The sequence below is a fragment of the Pygocentrus nattereri genome, chromosome 1 (assembly GCF_015220715.1).
Source record: "Pygocentrus nattereri isolate fPygNat1 chromosome 1, fPygNat1.pri, whole genome shotgun sequence".
Taxonomy (NCBI): Eukaryota; Metazoa; Chordata; class Actinopteri; order Characiformes; family Serrasalmidae; genus Pygocentrus; species Pygocentrus nattereri.
The window spans coordinates 48,008,704-48,021,224 of record NC_051211.1 but is presented as its reverse complement, the minus strand read 5'-3'; the positions used below and the strand labels follow the sequence as shown (position 1 = coordinate 48,021,224).

The window sequence follows — 12,521 nt, the reverse complement described above, 5'->3', positions numbered from 1 at the left end:
ATATGGGACTATGTCTTTAAAGAACCCTTTATGTACCCTTAATGTTTTACTCACTGTGCATTTTATCAGCTTCACCTACCACGCAGGTGCACTTTGTAGTTCTACAATTACAGACTGTAGTCCATCTGTTTCTCTGCATACTTCGTTAGCCCCTAGCGTTGGTCATCCTCCAGTCCCTCATCAGTGGTCACAGGACACTGTTGGCTGGATAGTTTTGGCTGGTGAACTATTCTCAGTCCAGCAGTGACACTGAGGTGTTTAAAAATTCCAGCAGCTCTGTTGTGTCTGATGCACTCAGACCAGCGCATCACACACTAACACACTACTGTCACATTAGTGTCACTGCAGTTCTGAGAATGATTCACCACCCAGCTTGTACTTGCTTTCTGTTAGTCCTGTGGGGGTCCTGACCACTGGAGAACTAGAACTACGGGGTAGACCTGTGTGGTAAGTGGAGCTGATAAAATGGACAGTAAATGTAAAAACTAGGCAGTGGTTTTAATGTTCCAGCTGATTGGTGTATGTTGACCATTCTATAATGCTGAAATTTGTAAAAATTGGTGATATTCTCCTTACATTAACTGCATTGGCATGTTTCTTCTTCTTCCAGCAACTTATACGCTGTTACGTGTCTTAATAAAGACGGGAATGGATATGCCTTTCTTCATATGCCATTTGATCTATAAAGGATCCTCCCATTGAACCACCGACCATACAGTGTGTGTGTGTGTGTGTGTGTGTGTGTGTGTGTGTGTGTGTGTGTGTGTGACGACTCGAGCACCTGAACGAGCTGCTCTCGCGCTGAGCTTCTCCGGTGAGGCACTGAAAGCTGTCTCCATCTAGCGGCTCCGCATCTGCGCGCGCCTCAGCCCTGCAAGAAGCGCAGGAACCACGGAACCCCGCAACCTCCCCGACGCACGCGCCGCACACCCCACCACCCCCTTGCTCTTCTCATCAGCGTTTCAGCTCAGGTCACGCGCATTACTACGACCCCTCCTGTTTCACCCTGCGTGGTTTCGTGGAGCGCGCGCAGGCCACTTTGCGCGTGGTGCGGGCATCTGTGTTTTTTTTTTTTTCCCGCTTTTTTTTGTCGCATACACACTGCGCCGCAGCTTACGTTCCCGGAGTGTAAGCGACCACGCTGCCGGCTCCTGAGGGGGGCTTGGTTTCACTGAGCACGTGACACGCCTTGGACAGAAGCTCGCGCTCTCCACCGCACGCGCACATCTCTGCGCTGGTGGCTCGGAGAGAGAGGGGGTGAACGGAGCAACTTCAGCAGCGCGCGCGTCCGTCTCGTGCCCGTGGTAGACGCCGGTTCAGCGCTGCTGTCCTGCCAGCCGTGGGGTGCATTTTGTTTCTGGACCTGTGGAAGGCTGATGGAGTAGAGGCGAGCGGGGACGGACACGGAGAGCCGGACTGGATTTCTTTTCCACGCTGAACGCGCACACGCGCTGCGGTCAGGGGGGCTCTCTCGGCGTTGTATGAATGGACCGCTGTGAGGCTCTGCTGGAGAGTATCGCTGTTAAACGCAGAGGCTGCTGCTGCCGCGCGCCGGCACCGTTTTCCGAAGTGCCCTTGGCTGAGCGCGACCGAGCGCTGCGCCCGAATCGCCTTCACAAACTACCTGAGTGCTGAACTTGTTGCTGCACCCTCTGCGGCGCGCGCGGGGAACATTTAGGGCACTTTTTTGCTTTTTTTTTTTTTTACTTTCAGTCTGCGTATTTTCAGGGCTCGAGAGAGGACCGCGATTCATGCCAACTGCTTTGGGCTTTTGACTTTCAGAGCACGAGTGGATTTATGTGGAGGTAAGTTGAATGTGTTTCAGCCCCGTCAGGAAAAGTGTAAATGGGTGTAATGTATCCTGAGCTGTTCTGGCTGAATGGGGGTAGCGTTCGTTTTACGCACGGATGCAACCCCTCGTTGATAGTAACACCATTTTTCTTCTTTCCTCTCCCTTATTTATAGTAATTTAACAAAGTCTGTCAGGCGCAAAGCACGTTTTGCTATTTCTCCTAGTGCTTGTTAGACTGTCTGTGTGGCACTGTATGAAATAAAGCACTTGTGCCGAGCCTTTGGAACTTAGTGACTAGTTCTTGCTGTCTTTGGTCTCTAGATGTCCTTTGCCTTCGTGGCGGACCTGTGAGTGCAGTCCGGAGTGAGCCTTGAGTGTGCCTGAGCCAGACCACCTCGTGCCCACCAGCTCACCATGGCGGCCGGAGTCGCAGCATGGCTGCCCTTTGCGCGCGCTGCGGCCATAGGCTGGATGCCCGTGGCCAGCGCACCCATGCCCCCTCCTCCACGTGATAAGAGGCACACCCGGGACGAGCTGATCATCCTCAATGTGAGTGGCAGCCGGTTCCAGACGTGGCGCAACACACTAGAGAGGTACCCAGACACCCTGCTGGGCAGCACAGAGCGTGACTTCTTCTACCATGAGGAGACCAACGAGTACTTCTTTGACCGTGACCCGGATATCTTCCGGCACATCCTCAACTTCTACCGCACGGGCAAGTTGCACTACCCGCGCCACGAATGCATCTCAGCATATGACGAGGAGCTGGCGTTTTTCGGCATCATCCCTGAGATCATTGGTGACTGCTGCTATGAAGAGTACAAGGATCGGCGCCGGGAGAATGCTGAGCGCATCCAGGATGATGAGGATAATGAGAATGGCAATGACGTGACACAGTTGGACCTCACCATCCGCCAGTCCATGTGGCGCGCCTTTGAGAACCCGCACACCAGCACCATGGCCCTAGTCTTCTACTATGTCACGGGGTTCTTCATTGCCGTATCCGTGATGGCCAACGTGGTGGAGACGGTGCCATGTGGCACAGGGAGCAGGGCCAAGGAGATGTCATGTGGCGAGCGGTATGCACTGGCCTTCTTCTGTCTGGACACAGCATGCGTCATGATCTTCACCGTGGAGTACCTGCTGCGCCTTATCGCCGCGCCCAGCCGCTACAAGTTTGTGAAGAGCGTGATGAGCATCATCGACGTGGTGGCCATCATGCCCTACTACATCGGCCTGGTCATGACAGACAACGAAGATGTGAGCGGCGCCTTTGTCACCCTCCGGGTGTTCCGCGTCTTCCGCATCTTCAAGTTCTCCCGCCACTCGGCGGGTCTGCGAATCCTGGGCTACACGCTGAAGAGCTGCGCCTCTGAGCTGGGCTTTCTCCTCTTCTCCCTCACCATGGCCATCATCATCTTTGCCACCGTCATGTTCTACGCTGAGAAGGGCTCCAACTCCAGCAAGTTCACCAGCATCCCTGCTGCTTTCTGGTATACCATCGTCACCATGACAACACTGGGGTAGGTGTTGAAGGGTTCTGGGATGGGGTCGTTTGTGTGTATGTAAGGGTGTGGATTTTACTGGTGCTTATAAAGTGAAGAAAACTGAATATTGCTTGCATTTGTACATCTGTGCAGCAGAAATGACCGTAGAAGTGATCTACGGTCATTACGCACTTACACGGGTTGAAAGTAATATCTTTACTACAACTAGAACTTGGAGTTCTAAAAATGGGACATATATCAAGGGCAGAGATCAATGAAAGGTATAACTCACTCCTGTATACACACCTTTGTATTCCCATCTTTGGAGTATGTTACAGCTAAAAGCTGCTATTTCTTGTAAAAAATGCATTCTGTTGGTGGGGTGGTGGGGACTGGCCAAATGTCCTCACAGCATCAACACTGTCTATCATTCTGGAGACATATGGTCCTCACAAAGTGCTAAATACCCAGCCACATATACATTGCATCTGTCCCAACTTCTATCATTCATATGCACTCATGCACTCCAACAGATACGTTTGCCTTTTTAGCACATTTCCTAGTAGTGACATACTCCTGTGGCAGTTGTAGCAGTGGTGTAATTGCAATCCCCATATTGTCAGAGAGCCCACAGGAAGACCGCAGGTGCAGCTATTACGAGACCAAGTGTTGGAGGCGATTACGGTAATACATCCCCTATTGATATGTTTTCCCATTCGTTAATTGGCTTGCTCCCCGGCTCAGTGCGCCTCTCTGTGCCTCCCACCTGGGCGCCGGTTGCTCTCCGCGGTGCTGAAGCTGCTGCCCGCATGCCGCTCTGCCCCGCAGCTCTGCTCGGCTGCTCGGGAGATGGACACTGCCAGGCCCACACGAGAGTGTGAGTCACACTCTGGGGCAGTAACCAAACCGTGCGTTCCGGCACACAACTGCTGCTTTGATCAGCTCGCTTTTGAAGTACAGAGCAGTTTCTGTCATAATACAGAACTGAGAATGGCAGCACGCCTGGATTGCACTGATAGACCATGCAGAACAGGTCAGCAGGCTGTAATTCTCATTTAAAGCCTTGGCTTTTTAAGTCCTTGGAGGGTTGTTTGAGCAGATTTTATGCATCGCTTTAGTGATATGCTGACTGCTTTGTTCTTACCTCATGTCTGCCTCGGTGTCTTAACATCTTATTAGCCTTCTACGGTTCTTGGTTCTGTAATGACTGTCCAATTGTTTTAAACGCTATTAAAAATTAAGGTGGCATGAAGAGTTCTTTGAGCCCTAGAGAAATCATTTTGGCACCTTAATGAATCATATTTGAAAAAGAGATTTTGAGTATGAAGAACCTCTCACAGTTTAAAGAACCTTGACATGATGTAAAAGTTCTATACCAATTGAAGGGTTCTTCCTAGAACGTTCATATTACGTAGGGATAATTAAAACTTTAAAAAGGATCTTCTTATTCACATATCTCATTTACCAAATCATTCTCCAAAGAACCATCCACTGAAAGGTTTTCTTTAAGGAACCATAAGTGGTTCTTCTATGGCATCATACAGAAAACCCTTTATGGCACCTTTTAAGTGTGTAGTTATGATTGTTCTACTGTTGTACCCTCCATAGAAGAACCACTTTTATACCTTTAAACTACCTTTTTGTGGTTTTTCTAGAGCCATTCATCCAAGGAAAAAGAGTGAGTAATGGTGTGATAGTAAAAAGTTGTTTGTCCAGCATTGAGCAACTTCTTGCTAGTCAGATTAGATAATGTCAGTAGACAGAATGCAATTAGTGCCCACCAGTCAGTGCTGAGCTAATAGTGGAAGCCTTCATGTGGGTCTTCTTCACCCTGGGAAGAGGAGCTGACTCATAAGGGCTGGCTGGTAATGAACTGTGTCTTCTAAACAGTCCCGCAGCTGTGAGGCCTCATCTCCGCAACCCCTCCTTTCATCTTCCCTCCACTCTGCCTAAGCGCATCCCCTCTTTTCAAATATTTTTTTTTCATGTGCCCCCAGTGCCCATAGTGGAAGCAGAGGGAGCACTAAACATGAATGTTCTTGACAGGTTCCTGGTTTGAACATATGGTTCTAAAGAAATACTTTAACTGGGGTGGACTTTAACTTTAACTTTTACATTGCATTGACTTTTACAACATCTTTCAAACATTACAATTACAAAATCTATTCAATTCAAAGGTTCTTTGGGGAATCAAATGTGGTTCTTTTCTTGCATTGCACCAAAGAAACCATTCATTTTTAAGACCTGCTAAATCACACTTGCACACCTGAGCGGGAGCCTGGCTGAAAGGACGGATGCTCAGAGTGGAAAATTACAAGATCAGATGCTTGGAGGTTGTTGAATGCTTATTTTTAACCTCACAGATGTTCCGCGCTGTGTTTGAAAACAAGTGGTGACGTGTCTTATTCTTTGCAGCTCTGCACTCCTTCATTTCTTGTGGCTTGACTGTTTTCAGATTGATTCTTGTAGGCTTCTTAAATGAGAATGTGATCCTGAGCTGTTGAAAAGCAAAGCATCCTTAATAGTAATACCGCAGACCCTTGGTGTCCTCCTCTCACAGTTAATCCATTATGCTACAGCTCCGTGTGCGAGCTTTCGGTCTAATCCTGTCTCTCCTTTGATGACACACAGAACCTCAGCAAGTGGCCAAGGCTGCCGTTACTAAGCATCTCTGCCCTCTCATGGACCTCAGGGACCTCTCTAAATCTCCATGTCACTTTTTAATGTTGTGTTTAGCCAGCTGTGTGGGCGGCATGGCGAGGATGGATGTGTAATTGGGGGTGGAGGCTTGGGGATGGCGGTTAGAGGAGATGAAACTATGACTCAGCCTTCCAGTCTGGATGATCTGCAGTGGTACCCAGTGCTACCATTAAAAAGAGCAGAGCAGACATTGAGAAACATGACATTTGGTTTGAGATTAGGCTCAGAGAGGATGAGATTACTCGGTTATCACGGTGGTATTAAGCCTAGTCCCTACTTGCTTTCAGCCACTTGGCATATATTGGAATGTATTATAATTGCTGCATGCGGTCACAGCACATGCTCAAAAGCAAGAAATCACTCTAAAAAATTGCCAAAGTGGAATGACACCCTAGATGAACCTACTTTGGTTCCCTAAAGAACCACTTTTGTAAATGTGGTGTGAAAAAACTTTATGAAGTTTGAAGAACCAACCCATAATGTAAAGGCTCTAGTAAGAACCCTTAAACTGGAGTCGGACATTTATATTATGGTTTATTAAACTTTTGAAGGGTTTTCACTGACAAATCTCTCTTTTAAACATGGTTTCTTAGGGAACCAAAAGTGTTTCTTCCAGGCATTGCTCAGAGAACCTTTTGTTTCAAGGTATATATACCATAATATATATATATATATATATATATATATACCAGTTTTTTCTAGAACCATTTCGGTTTTGGGAACCATGTCAGGACTATCAGGAAAACTACCACATAACATCTTCCATAGCGTGTTTATGGTGTGGTTATGTCAATGTTATGAAACAGGGATTATGTAAAGTGATGCTGTTTTTGTTTGTTTGGTTGGTTATTTGTTTCTGTTGGGTATGTGTTGTTGGGTGTTGACCCTATATGGACTGGGTGAAAGTTTCTTAGAACTTAATGGAGAACTGGTCTGTTGATCAGATAGACACACCCCTGCAGTGTTTGCTGTCCTTTGGGGCAGTTCTTTTAGACACCCAGGTGTTTTAGCTTGTTCGTCCCCAGCATTATGGATATACCCTCCAGCTTATTTCTGGATCTTAGTCATCTCGCATCCAGATGAAGAGAAGCCTTTATCTGTGCCTGTCCAAAACTCTGTAGCTAGAGCCACTTATATGAGATAGCTAACATATTTATTTGAATCTCACTGAAATGCTGCAGCTACATGATACATAGGGTGGGAGCACAGCAAACCTTGACTGTGGTCATTCTGTAAGCTGGTTTAGACTCTTTTGTATACTATTTCTTCTTAAAAGTAAAGACAAAGACTTTGAGATGATTGGCACTACTGGTTACCTCTGCTGGGTTATCTTGGAGATCAAAGCTAACCCTTGGACAGTTTAGGCAATTTAGAAATCCTTGTCTAATCCCCGGGCAAGCATGTTGACGACAAAAGAGGACATATAGGCACCCTGTGCTATGTATTTGTGCCCATTAGAACACAGTATGCCATACAGTGTCAGAAACCACTTAAGAAAGTCTATTTTCTAGTCCTAATCTATTTAGGAATGCATCTTGTATGATTCAAATTGGCTGCGTAATAGCATCCATTACTACAATGCAAAACTAATGATGGCAATTTCTTGGGTGTATTAAGGTAATGTCAATTTGATCTGATTTTTCACCAAACAATCCTTTTAAAGCATGTTCAGGCTTGAGCCCAAGTTCTCAGCCTGCGGGATTTAAATCTCTGCCTGCTGGGATTTAGATCTCAGCCTGCTGGGATTTCCACTTTAGGGTTGGGAAAATAACTTGGAAACATGGACTACATGTCCCGCACTGGGCCCAGCACTTCCTAATGGACTCATTCCAGGACCCGGCCAACTCAGCCCAGCTCAATTAAATCAGCCCTATTTTAATTGGCTTATTCACTGTCAAACGGCATCTATTAAGCAAGCAGCTGTCAGAGTTTAAGACGTGCAGACTAGAGTGAGAACGAGAGACTGGAAGACAGATGGAGAGAAAGAGAGGTGAAAGTGAACTGTGCATTAAGTATAAGTGCATTGAGTGCGGTGAATATGTGTTTTAAATTAAATGCCACTTAATTTTGTTCTGTACCCATCAGCCATGCCCTAAGAGACTCTCTCTTTCTTTCTATCTCTCTCTGTCATTTTCTATCTCTCCTCGTAGTTTTTTACTATCCCTCCAGTGCAGGGTTCATAAAGCGACATAATGAAGGTAGATTATAGAGAAAGCTATAAAGGGCATAATGGAGTAAAGCGCCGAGTTTGTCCGACCCTTATTAACTATCTTTCGCTGGGTCAGCCTAGGCCAGCTATTTCTCAGGCCAAGTCTTCATTTCAATCTGGCTTGAGGTAACAATCTGGGGATTTTGTAGATTACATGGTCATGTCCCTGGCTGCAGGCAGCGGTTCTGATTAGGAACGAATGTAATACTTCCAAAAGCAATACATTTCGGCCCTCTGCTTGTCCTCTACAAGGGAGAGCAGGAGGTTTTGGCAGGACAGGCTTGCTCGGTTCACAGACAGGTGAGAAGGTCCTGAGAGGTAAGGGGCAGGAATCAGACAGCACAGTGGCAGTGAAGTCAAGCTGAGGTTAAGATGCGGACAGAGACGTGAAAGGGGTTCATCAAGGTGTCAGGCCGCTGTAGTATGGGGTTACTCTCATTAGCGTAACCCTGATCAGAAGGTGTCTGCAGGAACGTGTGGTTCCTAGAAACGCAATAATGCCAACTGTATTATTGATGACCTCCTCTTCAAATTCTCTAGACACACTGAAACAAGCCACAGCTGAATACTCCTTTCTGTAGGAACCCACACAATTAGGGGCTTTTAAAGACTTAGCAGAACCTTAGTTAAAGCTCTGTACCCTTTTTTTGCAGATTTACAATCCAAGCTTAAAATTTGTACATAGTTCAGCTGGTGAGATGTAAACAAAGTCATTCAGAGTGGTTTGATGTGAAGTGGCTCATTGTAGAAGAACTTACCGTCTTTGATTTCTTTATAGTGGTGGTGATATGAACCAGGTTTGCAATGTGTACCACACAAATACAGACATATATTTGTTTTCCCAAAAGACCAGTTTTTCTACAAGAGTTCTATAGGTCATAGGTAATGTTGATAGTGATAAAATAGTGGTAAATATAAAAAAAATCAAAATCTTTGATCACCATTTTGCCTTCATGTACCTCTCCACCATCTACCCCTTAAAATCCCAGGCTTATTATATACTAAGGCTTATTATTAGGTGTGCAGGACGTGAGCGATTCTGAATCGTTTCATAAATGTCAAAAATCGATTTTCTAAACATTTAATTTATACCGTAATGTTGACGGAACATAAAAAGCGGAACTTGGAAGTGGGTAAGGACAGTGTCCGGAGAGTCTGTGGTGGCACATAACAAAAACACAACTGGATGAGCAAGATATCCGTCCAAAAGCCATGTTCGGTCAGGAGTCACAGCCCCAAATGTTAAGAAGAGCCATTTTGTCCTTTCAACAAAAATTAGACCACATTGGGAACCACAAAATGTAATGTCCAGTATGTGTTAATGCACTAGGATAGGCTAAAAAATATGAACGAAAACGCGGACTTACTTTGCTCTGCTTCAAGCTTTAGCTACAGCCACTTTCCTCCCGTCTCCGCCAGAAAACTTTTAGAGCAAGTAGAGCAGCTTATTGTAAAATGTCTCTCAACGTTTGACTGATATATGAGGCTGAAGTTGCTTCTCATTTGCCAGCTTCTTGTTCAAATTTTCCCGTTCTACCTTAAATTCTGCCTGAGGCGCCAAGTGTAGGTCCTGCACCATTTAAGATGGAACGGGGAAATTCGAAAGAGAAACGACTTCATCTTCGCAACTTTATGGTTTCACAGTCTCTCATCGCAGATTTAACATTCCAGGAAACCAACTAAGGTGCTTATAAATGCAAACAAGTCCATTCGTCTTCATGTGTTTGTCTTCAATCTCTTTGCCTTTTTGTAGCTAGTCATTTGTGCATGTCATTTCTCAGTCATTGAGAACCAGGGCTTTCGCGCTATGCTGCACACTTTGGAGCTGAGATTCAGCGTTCGAAGATATTTTACTGACACTGTGACCCTCTACAATGAGACCAAAACCGAAGTTCATAAAATCACTGAATTAAACGGGTAGGACGGCTGTAACATTTGCTGCATGGACATCCACTACCACTGGATCTTATGTCACCCCAACAGCGCATTTTATCACAGATAAGTGGCAGCAGCGTCTGAAACAAGGGCAGTGAATGAGAGCCTTCTAGATCACTTCCATTTGATTTATTAATAAAATATATAGGAAGTAAATGCATTATGGATCATTACAAATACTTTGCTTTAAAACCACCAAGTCCTCACACAGTGAGAAAATAGAAATCCTGTATAGAAAAAAAAGATGCATCAAGGTGCATCAATAATTATTTTATAATTGCCTCGCAGCTTCTGAATGGTAATCTAATCATGAGGTGCCTAAAGATTCCCACCCCTCTTATTCAGTAACTACAGGGACTTCAATGCAAACTGTCTGAGCTATTCTTAGATTACAGAGGTATAATGAAACTTTAGGCCCCCCAGCAGACCCAGGTTATTTAAGACACTCGTATTTCAAAGCCATCCTAAAACAGTGTCTCAGGTACCAGGCAGCACTTTAATAGCCATTTCATGTAATCGCGTTCTGTAAAGGAGCTATAATAGATGTAAACTCGGGATGCCTGGTTCCTATCATCACCACTGTGAACAAGTCTGGCTGTTTTAGTTTCTCTAAACTGGCACTTTTCACATTAAACGTCTCTGAATGACTGTGTTTACATCTTAACCACTTAATTCTGCAGATGTCCTGTCATATCTGTTGAATTCCCCTTTGTACCCTTAAACAGCACTTAATCAAAAGTCTTAATATTTTGGTAACTGCTATAAATTATTCAGTAAGTGCTGTGAAACTAATATTTAAGTCATGCAGTTTGGAGAGAGGGGAACTGAAGTGAAGCAGCTAGAGGTCATTAGTTTTTGCCATTATTTCAGTGTAATTACAAATGTGCATAAGTAATTACTCAGTTATACCATAATTATACAAAGAATTACATTTAGATTCAGTTTATATTCTGTACCAGGTTCTGGTTTGCACGTCTGACTATTTCTGTTTGTTTTGATGTCAGGAAATGATAGACATGGCTAAAATCCACAAAACCAGACTGTAGACACAAGAATGGGATCTCGTTAAAGTCAAAGTCAAATCATAATAACGCTTCTACTTATAAGCACAAACATGATGTCAACTGAAAGTTCAGAACCCCTCTTTCAACAGAATCGCCCCAGTTGTTCCAATGAGCTACCCGTGAGAAATAATTTATATCAAATTGCATCATGCTTTTATAATAGCTGGCACTATTTGTAACTGATGTGTGGCTCTGCATGTTTTCTGAGAGGCATCTGATTCTGTGCTGCGCTCGGATGTGATGCTATAAAAGTGAGAGGGAAAGAAAGTGCTTGAGCCTCATAAATGCAATATGTCTGTCATCTCTCACAGGATGAGTTCAGGGTTACATCTGAATGGCTGGCGCATTAGCTCAGTCGTGGTGACACAAAGGGCACATAATGAAGTAATTAAAGTCTCTTTGTCATGTGGAATAACCCCTGTGGTGCTCCTGTGTGACTGCAGGAGCCTTTATCCATCCGTATCACTCCCTCACCATCATCCCACACTGAGAGGCTAATTGGACTCCTTTCTTTCTCTCACTCTGTACTTCTCTCTCGCACCCTTATCACTTAAAATGGCTTAAGTGTGTTTAAAGTGGAAAACACACAATCACTGGCTCAAGTGATCCCCACCATCACTCGCTCCGCTCAAAGAAATTAAAAGGAAGGGTTTTTTGTGGAAGTTTATCCACATAACATTGAACATTTCATTCTAGGTAAAGTGTCAATGGTTTACTTCATAACAGTCATATTTCATTTGTACATGACATTTTTCAACATCTCTTCATCTGTAACAATTAAACAGGTAGTTTTTTTATCACTGTGCCTTGTATGTTGGCTTTGAAACTTTCATGCAATTTTAGTTGCTTGAAACCCACACAAGTTGCATAGTATAACATGTCCTGCAACTCATTTAAACAGTTGCAAGCAACTTAACTTGGAGAGGTAATTTTCGCAAAGCAGGCAATCAAAACATTAATAACACATCACATGATCATGTCAAATGTGGGTAGCCTAAAAAAACTTTCTTGCAGTTTTAGTAGCTAAAGTCCTGTCACATGTTAATGTGTTCATGGTATGTTTATGGTTATGATAACCCATGATGAACTCAAAATAGGGTGTTTTTGTAGCCTAGGGGACAAAATTCTACAATTTTATCATATTTTTACATTTCCCTTATGACTTCAATATGAATGCCTGGGGCTGAATTGCCAAAGGCTGAATGAGCATTTCCATATATGGACTGTATGGCTGACGAGCGCTTGCACACAACATCAAACAGGTTCATTTCCAATAATGTAAGGAACACTTCCATTGTTGGTTTTCCATGATATGGGCCCTTTAAGACTCATTT

The 12,521-nt window shown here is 44.5% G+C and overlaps 1 protein-coding gene across 2 annotated transcripts in view; it reads left to right on the top strand.

The window, feature by feature from the left end:
* Positions 1 to 819: 819 nt before the first annotated feature.
* kcnd2 (potassium voltage-gated channel, Shal-related subfamily, member 2) overlaps positions 820 to 12,521 on the top strand; it is a 205,116-nt gene continuing 193,414 nt past the window's right edge. For both annotated transcript variants that reach the window (XM_037538398.1, XM_037538387.1), the window contains exons 1-2: positions 820 to 1,805; positions 2,114 to 3,315. In XM_037538398.1, the coding sequence (XP_037394295.1) occupies positions 2,207 to 3,315 (1,109 nt within the window). In that variant the 5' untranslated portion in view covers positions 820 to 1,805; positions 2,114 to 2,206. The remainder of the gene's footprint in view (positions 1,806 to 2,113; positions 3,316 to 12,521) is intronic.